Here is a 19,135-nt window from a genome sequence, read left to right as displayed (position 1 = left end):
AAAATAACATTTACATAACTAGTCTAATAGCTACATTTATTATCAAGTAAAAATTGGAAATAAAAATTTGGTATTATCAGAAAAAGTTGCATGGCAAGCTATTCCTTAAAACGCGGTTCTGAGGACGAAACATTACAAGAACAGACGCTACAACTGTGAAGGAGATACCCCATTATTTCAAGAACTTTTTTTTTGTTAAAGACGACTCTATAAGCGCGTTATCACCCCACATCGGCTAATGGTTTTGGGGGCCGTTTGTATGGTTCGTCTAGAACCGCTCACGTCTTGGGAGGCTGGCGTCTTGAGGGGAAACCGCGGCCCACGCCAGGCCAGGCCCAGCGACTCTAGTGGACCTGGCGGGCCCCGTGGGCCACCTCCCCCTCCTGAAACCACTCAAGGCACCACCCGGCCGCGTCTCTCGCCGCCCAGCCCCGCTACCAGGATGCCGCCTCCGCCGCTGCACCGGGAAGCATGGAGACCCGCCCCTGGAGGTGATTGACGGGCAGCCTCCTCCAATGGTCAACGCGCTCGGCCCCGGCGGGCTGGGCAAGGGCCGCGGCTCGCGGAGGAATCTCTCTTGCCCTTTAGTCCCGGGCAAGGTGTTGCGGCCGGCGCCATTTTCTCGAGCCGCCTGTCTCGGGTGCCGCCATGTTGGTGAGGAGAAATCACCGTTACGGCCACTGTCCAAATCCCCGCGTCGCTGCACGCCGCCCGCCCGCCCGCTCCCACGCCACAGCCACCGGCGGCGAATAGAGACTAGAGCGGCAGCGCCGGCAGCGCGGGGCCGTTGCCCAGTGTTTGCAGTTAGAGCCCCATCTCTCTGGCGTGGTTGTTAATAGACTGGAAAGTCTGTGTCTGTGTCGCTCACTAGTAACCGTGAGTTTTTACCACTTCGTCACCTGTCGGCGGCGGCCGGGAGCAGGTACCCGCAGGCGGCGCAGGGGTCCTCCCCGCGCCCCGCCGCCGCCGGCCTCGCAGACCTGCCCTCCAGCCCCGCCCCGTTCTTGACCAAACATGACAGACTCTGAACATGCAGGGCACGACAGGTCGGGAACCCTTCTTGTCTGTCTTTCTGTCGGATGAGAGGAGGGGTCTGGGGCGGCGGGAGCGGGCCGGGGCCGGGCGCCTCCTGCATGACTTAGACGTCTCTGTGTGGCTCCATCAGTTCCATGACGCGCACCCTTATGTAAACCTCAGCATCGCGGCCGCGGGGGAGGTCGGCCCGGCCGCGCCCGCCTCCCCGAGCCGGGGTCGCTGCTCGCCGGCGCCGGCCCCGCCCCCGGCCGGGCACGTACGAGCCCCCCGCCCCCGGGCGGGCTCCGTCGGCGCCGGGCGGCTCTCCGCGTGCGGGCGCGGTGCTGCGGGCCAGCGCCTCCCCGTCCCGGGGCCGGTGTTCACCGCCGAGTAGGACCGGCCAGGATTTGCAGTAACCGGTCTTTTGATGTTTGACTACTACCCAAGAACACCTCTAAAAATAAACCTGTTTGGATTTTAGGGAATTTTTAAGCCACCCGAAAAGGCCATGTGTTATATACAGTCCTACCCCTTGGAATTTGAAATGGCAAGTTTCAAGTTAAATGTTAACACAAAGTATTTAGACTTTGCAAACTAGTGTAGCGCAATGTTCTAAAGTAACTCCATGAATTATTCAGTCTAAGCCAATTTTCTAGATACTGTGTATCACTTGAACCTTTAAGTGAGATTCTGATATTTTACTTTCACTCTGTGCCTTAAGAGGCACATTCTTGGTTCTATTCAACAGTTTGGGGGCGTTTACTTTAGCATACTTAATTTTGGTTAAGTCTCAAATTTTCATTCATATCTATCTTAATCATTAAAAAGGGGGGGCCTTCATTCATTAAAATTAATGAAACAAAATTCATTACATCTGATTCTTAGGATGTTCATTTGGAAATCTAGGACCTCACAATTACTCCTTTGCGAAAAGAAGTAATCAAAAGTATACATTGTACACTAAACTGTATACAAATTGCTCAAGTTTTATCTGTGGAATAATGTGATCTCTTTTTGGGAAAGCATTCCAAGCATTTTTTTTTTTAACCCAGAAGCAAAAATCACAAACAGAGCTGAAATTTGAAATATCTAAATATCTGGCAATCTTGAGATGGATAAAAGTGGTATTTCAACAACTTTGGTACTGTAATAAGAAAAGTAGATCCTCAGAAGGCAAGTTAAACATGGAGTAATTTTTAGAAAGTAAAATGTACTCTTAAAAATTATAGGTGCATGTGCTTGCACTTGACCCTATTTTTCGTGGTTTTTATGTTAAAACTCTTTTATTAAAAAGAAAATTCTTGGAATGAGTTAATTAATACTTTGAGAAGTTTCTCACTCTGAACATCTGTGGACAAGTCAACCATGAGGTTTTGCTAGCGTAGCATAAAATTCTTCCTTTTATATGGAAGAAGGAAATCTGTTCTCATCTGTTAGTGCATAGAGTAACTTCAACATGTAGAACTTTGTATTCTATATGATGTAAAACCCATATCACTAATTCAAGTATCAAAATAATTTTGCTAGTAAGGAACTGTGATGCCAGATATTTAGTCTATTTTTATTTAAAATTACGACTAAGAAACATTTTCTAGTGATTTCTGAAACAAAAAGGTTAGCTCCACTTTAACTTATCCAGTTGTTAAGTGGCAGTGTGGTTCAGAGGTGAAAAGAGATGGTTTATCTTTTTCACATTTTTTTTGTCAACCCAAATGAAAAACAACTACATCAAAAAACCAAATGGACCAGGAGTCAGGTGAAATGGTTCTAGCTCTAGTTTTGTCACCACCTAGCTTTGTGAACTTGAGCAAGTCTAGTTTCTTAATTGATAAGAGGCTTCTATGAGAAATTTTCAAGTTCTACAAGATCAATGGTTCTCAACTTTCCCTGGGGAGCTTTTTTTTTAAAAAAAAATATTGATGCTATTGGTCTGGACCTCAGCCTGTGTTTTAAGAGTTCTAAAAGCTCCCCAGGTAAGTCTAATATGTGCCAAATTGAGAACCACTGTATTAAATCAGTGTTTTCCCAATTTTAGTTAATCATCAGAAGTCACTTTGAGGTAGAGTTTTGCCCTGCCCTGAATCAGAATCTCCAGGGGAAGGTTGTGGTAGTTGTATTTTTTATAGGCTCCCTGGATGATTCTTAAGAAATTTGGGGAAAAATGGGCTAATCTGTGGGCTCCCCAAATATTCTGGTTTTCCATATTATAGCTATTTTATACTGTAATAAAAGTTTCTGTGAATTGAGTGGAGAAAAGTATATGAAACTTGGTATATGGAGCTAGGCATTGTCTCAGGGATATTCTTTTTTGACATTTTTGAAAATTAAGGTATATTGTGTGTGCAGGAAAAAAACGAAATCTATGATTAATATTTACAACTACCTTGGTTTTATACAAATTGAAATAGTACCATTATAATTTATGTGGGAATGAGATTATAAATGGAATTTACAGAATGTAAAATTTTTTCTCCTTTAAAAAATTTTTTTTCTTGTATGTGTTTTATATGGTGAACATTTTGGACAATAACTTTTTAAAAATATCCATTTGATGTACTTTCCTTTAAATATTTTCATGCATGGAGTTAAAACATTATATTTTTATAAAGTCTTATTAATATAAAATGTGTAAATAAACTTGTGGCTATGTAGAATGTCATAGAAGACTTCTGCATAAGCTCGAAGCCTAGTTTCTAAAGGTCTTTAGCAATAAATAATAGAGATGGAGAGGAAGGAGTTGGGGGAAATCAAAGGGAAGTGTAATTCTTGTCTCTCATCATTCAATTCTTTTATTCAGTTCTCTCAGGCACAACTCTAGCCACCTAGCTTTATATTTCAGCTGGATGTTGACCCAGTTAAAACAATTCACAGCAACTCTTGAAGGCTAAATGCCATGAGTCCCTTGCATTGGACACATCTACGGTAGAGTAGGAAGAGATAAATATAACCCAAGTAATGTTATAGAATTTTCTAAAATATGTTAATGGTAAAAAGTATTGCAGGGACTGTACTGGGGAAAAAGATAATTTTAAGGTGAATAGTATAAGATCTTGTGACTCTCAAAGAGTCTTTAATTGATAGGAGGTATGGATAAACCTTTCCTTTGGGAGGAGGTTATTCTTTGCCCATTATAAACAACCTCCCTGCATTTTTTCCCTTCTCTTCCTGCTTTCCTTCCTCCTGTAAAACAAGAACAACAAAATTCCTAACTAATCAGAATTGTAGTAGTTTATGGCCCCCGATATTGATTGAAATCTTGCCAAGAGAGTGCACTGGAGAATCTGAAGGGATGAGGGTGGAAAAGATGATTATATTTTCCATTTGTAACAGGGCTTTCATTTGATTTTTTAAATAATCTTGTGTGGTATTAGGTAGATAATCAAGGTAGTAGTATAAGGTTCGGTGAATTGTCTGAGATCCCACAAATACAGCTTAGATAGGAACCCAGGTATGCAATATTATTTTCACTCTTCATTAAGTTGGCGTAAGGAAGTAATGGAATAAGTTCTGGCCTTTAATTCTTGAGTAGTTTGCAATTATAACTTGGTATATTTGAGAGAGCCCCTTATTTTGAATAAAACCTTGGTTCTGATCCTGGTCTTTCTTCTAACTTGGTTATTACTCTTCTCTTTTTCAGGATTTTTCTCATTTGTGAAATAAGGTAGTTGAACTGGATTACCTCCAATTCCCTTCCTGCTTTAAAAAGTCAATTTTAATTCAAAAAATTGCAGACGCCTTTTCTCAGATCAGAGTACACTTTATGTTCTACACAATATCTGGTTTGAAAATTAGTATGTTTAGTGGAGTAAATGTCTTTCCTGACTAGCCAGGACTTATTTTTGTTTCCAGAATTTAACTATTGTTGAAATCACCAAGGTGCATCTTTCTTTAACAAATATAAAAACCTCAAATTATATATCAGGTTCAGGTTTGATGTGGAAAAGCACTCTGACTCTTAGGAAGACATCCCCCCCCCCAGTCCTATCATAAACAGATTATTTCATTTATTTTTAAATTTTCATTCAACAGACTGACAGTGTTCCCTCTCTTCTAAGTATAGTGTTAAGCACTGGTGAAACAAATCTCAATAGACCCTCATGAACTTGCTTTCCAGGATCTTGTAATCTAGTCAGAGAAACAGAATGATAAATACATAGTTATAGCACAAGTACTATAGTGGAGGTATGAACTGAGTGCAGTGGGGCTATAAATGAGGGCTTCGGGAGGCATCATGGAATAGCTAGGTCTGCAGGATGAATAAGGCCAAGTAGAAGCAGAGAGATACAAAAAGCATGAAGAAATGAAATGACATGGTAGGTTCATGGATGATAAAAGTGTTAATATGTGGGGAGGAGTGTACAGCTATTTTGGGGAATGAGGAAAAGGTTTAAATAAATTTGGGGGCCAGACCCTAAAGGATGTGTGGATCTCATCAAAGTTTTTTAAGAGAATGATCAGATGCATTTTTTTGTTAGGCTGCCTAGGGACTAGGAGGACGTGGACAACAGAGGGGGAGATCAGTAGGAGGAGGACAAGTTAGGAGGCTTTGCAATCATTTTTGTTAAACATTAAGCACCTAATATTTAATATATTGATGCATTGTTCTAGGCACAAGGAATATAGTAATAAAGAAAAAAAATCCTTGCCGTAATGGAGCTTGCATTTTCCTGGGAGAGAGAGAAAATAAACACATGGGAAAAACAAATGTGTTAGACGATAATAAAGCAGAAAGGGAGATGGGGAGTCTGGTGGGTGTGGGGAGGATATTTTCTCTTTTAAATAGAGTGCTCAAATAACATTTGAGCGAAGCCCTGCAATAGGAGAGCAATCCAAACCTAGGACATTTGGGGAAAGAACATCCCAGATAAAGGGAATGGGAGGTGGAATAAACCTGGAGCCAGGAATGAGCCGAGTGATTAAGGGAAAAAAAGGGCAGTGTGGCCAGGGAAAAGAGTGAGCAATGGGGAGAGTAATAAGAGATGAAGTTAGAGGAGTAAGGGAAGATTGTATAGGGCCTTGTAAGCTATTGTAAGGACCTTAGATTTCACTCTTGAGTGATATGGGAGCCACTGGGGGATTTGAACAAAGGAGGGACAGGATCCTACCATGGTAAAAGAGTAGTAAAAGAAACCTGCTGTAGTAATCTAGGTGACAGGTGATGACGGTTTAGGCCAGGGGGTGAAAATGGTTGCATTTTGGACATGGTTTGGTGGTAGAACCTATAGAATTTGCTGGTGGATGAATGTGGACTATGCAAGAAAAAAATGAGCCAAATCCATAAATGTCTAGAAATTGGATGATGAAGATCTGATTAAAGGCATTGACAATGAGGAAGCAGACAGGCAAAATTCATGAGCTATTTCTTAGCATTGATAGAATTAGATTAAATATCTGGGAGTTTTTAGCTGAGATGTTAATTGAAATGAATGAGATCAGAGATGTGTGTGTCAGAGGTTATGGAAAAGAGGACAGAAGCTTTTGAAAGCTAAAGGAGAAAGGAAAGAATAGTCACTGAGCAGTAAAGGAAAATAAGGGTTAAAAATAGGTGACAGATTGGGCACAGTGGCTCTTGCCTGTAATCCCAGCTACTTGCAGAGGGAGGATCTCATGAGCTCAGGAGTTTGAGGCTACAGTGAGCTACAGTTGTGCCATTTCACTCCAGCCTGGATGACAGAGTGAGACTTTGCCTCTTTAAAAAAAAAAGAAGTCACAGGATATACATTATCCTAAATTAAAACATTTCAATATTTGAATGAAAGGGTGCTGCAGGGTTGGCAAACTGGTGGCCTTCAGGCTTAAAATCTGCCCACACTGTGGTTTTTGCCTGACAGGATGTTTTAAAATATTTGTGTTTGAAAACTTTTAAGGCTTTACTATGTTCTCCACTGTCCACAGTCTTATCACTGATACTGTCTTTGCAAACTCATCAGTCACGGTGTGCTTCATTTTTAGAAGACTGCCTGACCACTGTAGGCACTTGAGTTTGTGACCCTTGGTTATGTATTAAGTTTTCACCTGGACAGACTGGCTACCGAAAAAACCTCACAGGGATAGGTAACCTTGAATTCACCACATTAAGCCTTCAGTCCAGTCCAGGGCTTCCAGAGTACTGTATTCTTTTGTGCACCGATGTCCCCTGGAGTTGTGCAACACAGTGGCCTTGCTTTAGTTTTTCAGATTCAGAAACTGGTCAGTCTCAGAGCTGATCAGATTTAGGAATGTTAATTCATGCTCAAAAATCATAAGAATGGCTAACATTTATTTGGTGCTTGCTATGTGACAGGTACTGTTTTAAGTACTTTCAGTGAATTATTTAATCCTCACCATGACGCTAGGAAGTAGGTCATGTTATTAGTCCCCTTTTTACAGATGAAGAAACAGGCACTGCGATGGGTCAATTTCCCAAGGTCAGAGCCCACACTTTTACCAGAGCATATACATACATCCCCATCACAAGAGAATATATCTCTGTGTGTGTGTGTGTGTATATATATGTATGTACATATATATATACATGTATATATATGTATATATACACACACACATGAGAAGGCCAATTTAGTTATATAAAACGAGAACTAGATATTTGCATCAGGGAATGTATTCTTTCCATGTAGAATGCTATGTGGAAAACCAAATTATCAAAAGCTACCTACTGAACATGGGATTAGTACAAGGGAGTTGGGTATAAATGACTGGAAGTTTAAATGACATCCGGCTCTGATAAAGTGACATTCCCATCTCTGTAATGTACTTGTCAAACAGTTACTTGCATCCATCTGCCTTACAGGATATCCTTTCTCCTGGGTGGTGTTTACATGGGCACTGCCCACATTTATCTTTGCACCTCTCCTTTTTCATTGCTTCCATTGCTGACAACTTTCTGGTAGATACATTTCTTTCCTTTGCATGTTACTATCTTAAATTTAGTCAGTCATTTTTTACTTTGTCGTGTGTGCCTGACTTCCTAATTTCTGATCTGGTTTATCTTTTGGTTTCTGAGGACATTCTTATTCCCAAATCTTTTGGGGGGATAGTTGGATTCTGGGAAATGTTACTAAACTGCTGATGTCATGCACCAACCAAGATGGCAGTCATTAAATGATTTTAACAAGAATTTCAGCAAACTGTTACTGCTCTTGGCAGAGAGCAAGCTTTCTCTGTTATGAGTTTATATTTGTTTTCTTTTGCTTTGTTTTTAATGTGAGTTCTAGCTTAACGTTAATACTTCAAATAATTGTCTTAATACTTAAACTTTCATAAATTACATGTACATTCTTACGTGTCAAATAAATAACCAAAGCAAATCCCAGGTAGTTTTTGAAGGGAGTCCTAAGTTAATTATCATTAAAAGTATAACATAAAACTACATAAAATCAATCAGGATCTATTCATAAAGTTGATACAAACATAAAGCACCTAGATTTGGAATCCTTATGATACTCAATATATTAAATATATCACAGTTTGTAATTTCCATACTTTACTTCATTTGGTACATGTAGACAGATTCAAATCTTCATTTTATAGTTTAGGAAACAGACTCAAAGGGTAAATAATTTGTCCAAGGTGACTAAACAGCTGAGTGAGAGCCATGACCTATCTATGGCATTCAGTTTCAGTACTCTTTCCATTACTTAATAATGATAGTTAGTCTGGTATCAGATGCTTGATGTTGGCACTTACAAAGGTCTTTTTTTGGATATTACTGAATCACAGACAATTTTATCTTAGTTTGTTATAAATTCATCTTGTATGACACCTTTTTATAAATCTTAAAATAATAAAAATTGAATTTATAAAAAATATTATTGACTTATATTTTTAAGAGTATATGAAATCAATTAAATCTAGCTAATTTAGATCTGCAAGTTTCTAGCTGTAGAAGACAGGAATTCTTCTATTGTGTACAAGTGTCAGCCTATTAAGGGAGTTCATTTGAACTGCATAGAGATCAGAAGAACCAACACCTCTTTTGCTTGGAGTTTTCTTGATTGCTAACAGTTGACAATAAAATGTTGCTGGATCACTGATGCTTGTGTATGGGATTAAGTTCTTTATAACCTCTGCTGTTAGACCATAAGGGAAGTTTTGAGTTGATTTCTACATCCTTGGAATGTATAAGATTCTGCTTAAAAATTATATTTTGGCTAAGCAAATGAAAATGGAAGCAAATAATGCATTAACTTAAGAAATACCTACAAACAGATTTTTTTTTAATGTCAAATGGCCACGTGTGAAAATCAATGTTTGTCTAAAGCTGGGGCTGAAATCAATATCATCATCATGAGAGTAAATATCTGACATAAGTGAAGAAATATGAAATGTTATCCCTGAGGCTGTTATAATTTATTGTTAGAAATTTTAGTAGTCTTCATTTTAAGAGGAGGACATTATAGTGCTTTAGTGATAATTTCTCAGTGTTGCCTGTTGCGGGATTATTCCTGTAATTGTTATAACGCACAGTACAGATGCTAAATAGAGGGTCACTTTCAACTGAGGTTAGTGAAATACAAGATGGTTGGAGGAACTTTTTTCATCTAACATCTTCACACGTTTCTGTATGTGTGTGTGTGTATATGTATATACACATATATGTAATATCTGGAGCAAAAATGATTTTGTTATACATAACTTTGGAAGTTTTTCTCCTTATGACATTTTGGAGTGACACAGTTAACATTCTGCTTTTAATTCATCTACAAAAAATGTGAAGAATCCCCAAATAAGATTTTTTTTTCTTAAAAGATTTGTGGAATAAAATAACTAAAAATTAAAGATACTCTTTAGAAATGATTTTTTTCATGTTATGAATACCAGTATGCAAAACAATTGAACAAAGTTAGAATTATATATAATCTCTATTATTCTGCTTTGTATTTTTATTAAAATTTTTATAATTATCAGCTAGGAAAGGATATAATACTCTTCCAACATTAGCTAACTCTGTCAATATTATTATAGGATGTTTTATTTGACTCTTTGAAAATTGTTGATTTCTTTTGCACATAAAATAGCTTTCATTATGATTAATTGGAACATTTTTCTCTTGCATTATGTACATTTGTACTTCATCTAATTGATAAAATTTTAACTTATAAAGTGTACAAAGAGATTTTCATTCCCAGCTGTACCTCGAGCACTTAACTTGGAAAATGAGTATTCAGATACTAACAGGAAATGTAAATGGCATGGCTTTTTAATATTTGAAAAAATATTTTCACATTTTTATTACATTGATTAGATGTAATGGTAACTTGATGATCATGCAATCTCTGATCGTGTGACATTTAAGGATACCAGAAATGACTTGAGGCAGGCCAAGACAGAATTAGAGAAGCACACTTTAGCTGAATGCTTAGGCCAAAATCTAATTTGGAATAGCTCTTCTAAAAAATCTACCTCCACCACACCCCCAAATCCTGGAGCCACAGTACTTCATAATAATAGTTAATCTGGTATCAGATGCTGGATTGGGATGTTTGAGACAGACCAAGTGCTCTTTTGGAATAATACTAGGTAAATAGACAATTTCACTCTGGTTCATTGTAGATTTCTAGAGAACTGCTTGCTATATGAAAATATTGTGGACAGAATCAACTTTTTCAACTTTTGATGTCATGACACCTAAAGGATTATTTTCTGACATTCATATTCTAAGGGAATTTTATTTGCTGAGATTTGTTTCTGTGAAATTTCTAGCTTCTCTAGTCTGTACTAGAGAGCCTACATGAAGAGGATAAATTGAAAGGTAATGAAAGTAAATCAGTCCTAGCTTAGTTAGATATCCAAAGAGTAAATGAAATATAAAAAAGAATACTTTTTAAAATGTAGTCTCAAAAAAAAAAAAAAACTATGGCAAGCTAATTCACAGTTTTGGTTTATTCACATAATAGTCTGTCTCAGCTTACAACATAAGGATATTTGAGGAAAGGTGTGTTTTTTCTTCATGATGTCAAAATACAAACTTAAGGATTTATTTAAAAATTCTTATTTTCCCAAATTAATGTACAGCAGTACTTCTTACATCTGGCATTGGATGGGGGCAGGGAATTAAACATTAACAGATATTTTATTATCAGAAATCAATTTTGTTGGAAACTTCTTCTAAGGAACTATTTGTATGTAAAATATATTGCTTGCCTTCCTGTTTTACTAAACAGTTACTGACTTACCCTTTTCTTAATTACTTTGGATCATCATAAACATCTATTCCCACCGTAATCACTATGAGCACTAGACGTACTCCATCTTATGTTTCATTGTTGCCTTGGGGAGCTTTTGGGAAGATGGGAGGCTTTCATACAGACCACTGCTAAGTGTTGCATAACAGTAGGATAAGGTAGAAATACTTCACAAACAGACTCCAAACTTAGTCTGCCCCAGTTTACTTTCTGCTTTTACTTGTTCCTGATAGTTTTTCATTGTTATCCTCTGAAGGATAAAAAGAGAAATTTCCCCTTAGAATCCCAGTTCCTTGGATTTATAACCATTCCCAGTTCGTTCTGTGAAAGAACTTGTAGTCTAGCATACTATTCTATTTGAATACATGTATTTTGGGTAAATTATAAGGGGCAAGGAAACTTTAGTTGAGTTTAGTGATAACTTTATTTCATGTAATCCTTAAACAACTCTGTGGTGGTAAAGGTGATTGATTACTCCCATTTTGCAGATAAGAATACTAAATATTGGAGGAGTGGGATCATTTGTTCATGTTGATATAGGTAGTATATGATTAGGAAGTAGAATTTGAACACAGATCTTTCTGGTTCTAGAGATTTTTGTTCTTCTACCTTCTTTGGTATCTTTTTAAGTAATCAGTTTTAACATGTCACAAGTTTAAAGCATTAAATAGTTGTTTTAAGAACTCTTTTGTTGCTGGTTATTCTCATTTAACACTACTATTTTAATTTCCAGGTTCAGGTCACCTCACTTTGCCAGAACCCTGGGTCTTCATTAAATAAGAGGTGGTTTTTTGTTTTGTTTTGTCTTCGGTTTGGGTCCTCTTTAACTCTAGGTAGAAATTACCGTTCTGGCAGCCACTTACCTCACTATAACATATTCCACTCTCTCTTCTGCATATTGGTGCTCAGCCCTTTTTTGTTTTAATTGAACTACAAACCTTAGTAATAAAATAGCAGTTTTTATTTCTTTCAACATTCCTCTCTTTTCTTTCCCTGTCTGACTTTAATGTGGAGGCTTTTATCTAATGGGTTGAATCACTCTTTTTTTTTTCTTTTTTCTTACCATTTTTATAGAATTAGGGCACACAACTGCAGTTTTGTCACATGGATATATTGTGTAGTGGTGAAGTCCTGGCTTTCTGTGTAACCATCAGCTGATTAGTGTATGTAGTACCCATTAAGTAATTTCGCATCCCACACTCCTCTCCCATCCTTCTGCTCTTCCAAGTCCCAAGTGTCTGTTGAACCACTCTTTATCAACTTGTCTGGAACCCTGAAATGAAATAGGGCAGTCGAACAACCTATTTCCTAGCTTTTTTTTGGAGACAGTGTCTCCCTTTGTCAGCCAAGCTGGAGGGCAGTGGTGGGATCATATCTCACTGCAGCCCTGACCTCTTGGCCTCAGGTGACTCCTGTCTCAGCCTTCCGAGTAGCTGGGACTACAGGTGCATGCCACCACACCCGGCTAATTTTTTTACTTTTTGTAGAGATGAGGTCTTGCTGTGTTGCCCAGGCTGGTCTTGAACTCTGGACCTCAAGTGATCCTCCCGCCTCAGCCTCCCAAAATTCTAGGATTACAGGCATGAACCACTGCACCTGGCTTGCCTCTATTTTTTTTTTTAATCTGTACAGTAAAAAATTTAGACTAATGTTCTTTAAATTCTTTAAAAAAATACTGTTCAACAAAAAGAAAACCCCTAGCAGTTTATAACTCCAAATGCTATATTACCAACCTAACTGATCTGCCCTGGTGGCCACCATTTCCTGGCAAACATTAGAATAACTCCTAAGGAACTGAAGTATTTAATAATTCACATTTATTTTATGGTCCAGTGACATTGACCTTGTCTCACTTCCTACAGCATGTTGTGCTCTCTTCTACACAGAAATTTTGCTCATCTTATTTTCTCTGTCAGCAGAGGTCCCTCCCCGCCCCAGTCAGGTTAACTCATCTCCCTTCACTCAGGACTTCCTCAGGGAAAGCCTTCCAGACTTCTCTGACAGAAGACTTTCCCTTGTTGTGTGTTCTCATAGTACTATTTACCTCTTTCGTAGACTTCTGTGGTTATTTTGTGTCTATTTGTGTGCTTTTTTTTTTTTATTGGTGTCTGTCTCTCATGCCACTAGATTAAAAACTTCCTGAGCGAAGAAATCGTGTGTCTTTCTTGTTGTTTACCATTGTATCTCCACTGAGAAGTTGGTAAATAAATGTATGTTAAATGAGCGAATTGCCTTTTTTTTTTAAGCTAGAGGGACAGAAAATTCTTATATATATATAGTTTTTAAGAATTGCACCTCTGGATATTGTGGATTTCATCCCTGGATCAAGTTAGAACATCAGACAATTGTGTACTTGCATAGTGTTACTTTGTTCCCTTATATAATTGCTTTTTCTTAATCTAACTTTGGCAGCATGCCCTTGGCTTAAACTGGCTTATGGATAAACTGTTATAATTGGATACTCTTGAGAGCAATGCCTGCTATATCAACTACTGTCTTTCCGAGGACTCAGAGAAGAAATTTCTCTCTTGATTTTACTTCCAGTTTTGTTTTTGTCTTGGAACACTGTTGTCTCATGCCTAATTTTTGTTTCCTAAAGTTCAAAGCCAGATTTGCTGCTCACATCTAAAAATTAGTCAGGAGTTTCTGGCATACATCTGTGTAAACTAATCTTAGTGTTAGCTTCATCTTAATCTTTATAATTTTAACTCTTATTTATATACTTTATAGTTTATTCAATAAATACTCTAGAAATACCTTGCAAGAAATAATACAAACACCACCAGAGCGAAATAAATAAATAAATAAATAAATAAACAAACAAACAAACTAACTAACTAAATTAATCTGCTTGCTGGGTAAGACAATTTCAGTGTCTTCACATAAAGTGGAAGAGATAGGTAAAGAGGAAAATAAAAAGGTTATTACATATTGGGGGGGATTCTAGGTATTCAGTTTTGATTGGTTCATTTGAGGATTGGAAATTCTCCCTTTTGATTTTTTTATGCCTGTGTCACAAAAACACCGACTCTGTGTAGCAAAGGTCTGAGGCGGGATATGAGTGTCTATTAGGCTCTGGGGCATAAAGTCAGCACTTTTGTACACACATGCTGGGAACTTGGCAGAGTTTTGTATTTTAACAAGCCCCCACCCCTTTTGGCCCTCCCTGTAGAAGCAGAACAGAAGGCTACATATTCACTGCTGTATGCGTTAGGACCTTTGTAGGAGTTCTGACTGAAAGCCTTGGCATTTAGCTTGACTGAATATCAGAGTCCCCTTATTTTCCTTCTGTTGCCAAGTAAATTTTTGTACCATCAATGAAATAACAGCTGTGTGGTAGCTATATGACTCTGAAAGCCAGTCATTGGAATATTGTGAGACAAGTGAAAATAATCATTATTATTGTAAGAAGAGACTGGAAGTCTCTTTAGATTGATGACCAAAGATTTTTTTACTTTAACCAGGACATCATATTTCAAGAGTCCTTCTGAGTCCATTTTTGGTTAGCCGAGTTGTCCTTTCAGTTTGATTGTAGATTGATCAACTTTCCCTGTGGTATTACTCCACATGCAGCAGGAAATTTTATTGGTATTTCATGTTTTATTCTTGGCTTGCCAAAACAAGAGATCTAGAGCTATGCCGTTATCCATAAACACTTGGATCAGTGATTTTAGATTAGTTTGTTGTACTTCTAGGGCTTCACAGTTCTATTAATCTTTCAGTCAATGTTATTAACAAAGTTTTGATAGCTTTTTCAAGTTGCCTTCAGACATTACCAGAGAAACATGGTCTCCTGAAAGACATAGAAGTATTAAAAATCATCTAATTGTTACATTGTTACATGGACTTATTATATGTAAATTAGGTTATATAGAGTTATGTATGCGAATTAGGTCCTAATGAGGCAAATATGAGTAAATATGTCATTGATTCAGGAAATAAAGATTAGGAAGGCCACATATAGTTTCATAAATAAAAGAGGAAATACTTGTAAGAAAAGTGGATAAGAAAAAATTCAGTTATCTCTGGGGTAGAGATACCTTACATGGAGTTAAACAAAATCTGTGAAGGTTGTCATAGGACTGTGAAGGACGTTAGGCTAATTAAAATTTATAATATTGCCTATATATTTACACTAAGTTACATTTCTGAAGGAATTTGTATTTGGGTTGAGGCTTTGAAAAATTCTAGGATTGGCTTGAGAAGCAAAACAAACCAAGTAAAAATTGCCATGGCTATAGATAGCAAAAAGGAGTAAACTGAGTTTCTACAAATTGGATAAAGAATAAAGATAAAAGTGCTTTAAAGGCTGTAGGTATTCACCACTGATAATTTGTAAAGAGAAACTATTTCTGAAATTATAAAGAGAAAGTGAAATAAGCTATCCAGGATGTAAATGTCCAAGGTCCAGTTTGGGAATAAACATAAAACCACAAAAACTCATGTCAGGTAACTCTTCCATGGCTCAGTATGACCAGACAGTATGTTCCTTGAGGGGAAATGTCTAATTTGTTGGGGGTAAGGTAGGGAGTTAGTTCAATGAAGAAGCTTAATGAAGAGGACCATATGTATGCTATACATGTTGAGGGAAAAGATCAGAGTAGGCATGGGCAAAGCCTAGATCCAAGCAAGTTATCTGTCAAGCATGCCTACTGACTCAGCCGGTAGGATTCAGTTTATTACTAATATAGACAACAAATGCATGGTCAACATGGTCATGTCCCTTGTTTCACAGGATAACACTGAAACCAAAGGGGCCAGATGGTAGGTAACATGAGTGATGGGCACTCTTTTGCTGAGGAACACTTTCTGTACCATAGCTAAGCAATTTTTTAGTCTGTAGCTATATCCTAAGGAGCAGGCAAGGTGGTAAATCTCAGATCTCATTGGAACCAGGAAAGATGGATGAGAAACTGCCTCATAGCAGCCTCCCACAAAATAGGGAGATAGTTGAGGAATAGCCTTGTAGCAGTACGTCACAAGACTGTGTGTCTTTCCATATCTGGAGGATCACAGGGCATTCTGCTGAGGCATAGGTCAGCCTGTGGTTGAGCCTTTCCCTATGTGGTCTGTGTGGGGACACGCAAGGTTGCCAGGACACCAGTACAGAACAGTTCCCCTACCTTATCATCCATGGTAAGGGGAAAATGACTGCATGAATTAGTACAAAAGCATGAAAAGAACTAACACTTTACAAGTAATAGTTTCAAGCATCTAGGAAATTTGTGTTCTGTTGGTCTTAGGAGAAGCAGTCTACGTCTATTAAGTTGTTTGCTCCTGGACTGTGAAGAAATCCTGACACAGTCACTTGGAACATTCTGAAAAATGTCTTTTTTGTGGTTATCATATTAGCTTATCCCAGGAAGTTTGTATTCATGAGTAATGTCTATGTAATATATCCATCAGGAGTACTTGGATGGTGTTTTATTGAGGCTTTTGTGTTTCTTCCAGAAGACTCAGTTTCTGATCTATATATGTAGCTTGTAACAGGAGCCTTTAGGCATGCATAAAGAAAAAGCAGAAACTACCTGTGGAGGTAAGACTGAATGGTTCAGGTTAATTTATTTTAATAGCCAACAATATCAGAATGGAGAAACGTAGAATCCTCTGTTAAGGCATATTATTATAATTTATAAAGATTTAGTGAATATTTACCTCAGAATAGGAACATATCATGGACAGTGAGGGTGCTGACCAATTTCAGAGTCTAATTTATACTATACTGTATTATGATATTCCCCAGTTGTCTGCAATCTAGATATTTAAATCTAGAGAAAAAATATTTTTAACTTGATTTTTTAAAAATAAAAGCTTTATTGAGATACAATTTCCACTTTTAAAGTTTACAGTTCACTGGTTTTTAGTATATTCAGAGTTTTGCAGTCATTACCATTATCTAATTTTAGAACATTTCATCACTCCAAAAAGAAAGACTGTACCCATTGGCAGTCACTCTGCATTCTTTCCTCTAATTTACCTAGCAACCCCTAATCTACTTTCTGTCTCTATGGATTTTCTTAAGAGATAACTTCCTTCAAAAATAATTTTGTTTATTAACTGGACAGTTATTTGCCAGTCTTTGGTACATGAACACGAATATGCTTTTTAAAAAAGGAATAATCACTCTTATTTTTGTATTAATAAAACATTACCTATTTATAATTGAGCTAGGAACTTCTCTTTTTGATTTATTAAGTTTAAAAAAATATCTTGGCTTAGTAAACCAAACAGTTCTTATAATAGTGTTGAGCTAGTTCAAAATCTAAAAAATGCTAAGCACTCTTAATTACTTCTATTATTTCCTTTACTGTTGCTTTTTTCTCAAGACTACTAGGTTAATATCTGATACATTAGTAGGTGCCCAGTCAAAAAGCTTTATTTTATTTTGGTGACAGAGCTGGAATTAGAATCCAGTTTTCCTCCCATGAAGTCTCCTCTTTCCATTATGCCACACATGCTTTCCATATGTGCCCAAAGCTGCCTTTTTAAAGCATTTGGAAGCAGTTCATAGAAGTATGAATCATTATTCTTTATTTCCTCTTTCTCTCCCATTTTTGTAAATATACACAAATTTACAAGTTTAAATCTGCTATTGTATGAATGCTGAAATTACAAATAGGCTAAGGGAGAAGACAGATTTGAAAAAAACTAGCAGTGTTTTACATCTTATAAAAAATATAAATGGCCCATATTCACATTTAAAGAATTTGTGTAAAGTGTACTTTGTGTTTTTAAATAGCTCTAGTTAAATGCTAAATATGAATCAGTGATTTCTAGATATAAAATTTACAGCCAACTTAGGGTGGTATTGTATGCCTGTTCTATAATGCAAGAGTTATGGATATTATATTTAATACCTTCAATCATTCAGTAAACAGCAAGATTCCATGCTAGGTGCTAGAGATACATCTGTGAAAGTCATACACCCTGTTTTCACCAACCAAAAAGCAAGTCATTTGAACATAATGTGCAGAGTACATTGATAAGAGAATGAGAGTTATTAGGGGAGTACTTAGGATGGAGCATCTCACCTAAACCTGAGTAGTAAGAGGAGGCATCTTAGAGGAAGTGACATCTAAACTGGGTCCTAAATATTAAGTTGGAATTAGACAGGTGAAGGAGGTGCTCATGGTAGTTGAGGTAAGCAGGGCAATGAGAGTTTTCAGGCAATGTTTAATGCTTGGAGACTTAAGAAATTGAAAGTGGCTGGGTAAGCAGAGGGAGCCATTGAAGATTATCTTTTTATTATAGAAAACTTCAAACGTGTAGAGAATAATAGAATGAATCTTGTTATACATATGGCATAGCTTCAGGAATTACCAACTCATGGCTAATCTTGTTGAGACTACTTCATCCATCCCAGTGGATTATTTTGAGACAAATTTGAGATATCATATCATTGAAGATTTATAGCAGGAGAGTGACATGATCAGTTTGCATTTTAGAAATTACATGTTCCTAGTAGTTCTAAATTACCTTTAAAATGCATGCACCATAGTTTGGATGTTTCTCATGTACTGCCAGTTATGCAAAGACATTTGTCTTTTTGCACTACCATGACTATAGTAATTTGCAGTTTTTCAAACTGTAATGTTATGGGAACATGATTAAATATTAAAATTGTTCTATGTATTTAAATTCCCATGTATATCAGTTGGTTTATTTGCATTTAAAAATATTATTAATGATATTTTTGGCTTCTATAACTATTAAAATGTCATAATCAATTAAAAGTCAGTTTGTTCTAGGATTCAGTCTCCATAAAAGCAAAGATACTAGTATTTGGCAAGTGGAATTAGATTTACTAGTTTTAATATGAATGTTTTTACAGAGTCAAGTCGAGGAATTTATAATTCTCCTTTTGTATACTGAAATGTATTGAAATTTATTTATTTATTGAAATTTACTTTGTTGGTAAGAATTAATATAGATTGCTT

The 19,135-nt window shown here is 37.1% G+C and overlaps 1 protein-coding gene across 2 annotated transcripts in view; it reads left to right on the top strand.

The window, feature by feature from the left end:
- The first annotated feature begins 614 nt into the window (after positions 1-614).
- Positions 615-19,135, top strand: part of ZC3H6 (zinc finger CCCH-type containing 6) — a 51,833-nt gene continuing 33,312 nt past the window's right edge. For both annotated transcript variants that reach the window (XM_045550074.1, XM_045550073.1), the window contains exon 1: positions 615-1,046. In XM_045550074.1, coding sequence (XP_045406030.1) covers positions 1,015-1,046 — 32 coding nt within the window. In that variant the 5' untranslated portion in view covers positions 615-1,014. The remainder of the gene's footprint in view (positions 1,047-19,135) is intronic.

This window comes from Lemur catta, chromosome 4, assembly GCF_020740605.2.
Source record: "Lemur catta isolate mLemCat1 chromosome 4, mLemCat1.pri, whole genome shotgun sequence".
In the NCBI taxonomy this organism is placed as follows: domain Eukaryota; kingdom Metazoa; phylum Chordata; class Mammalia; order Primates; family Lemuridae; genus Lemur; species Lemur catta.
This window is presented reverse-complemented; position numbering and strand designations above follow the sequence as displayed.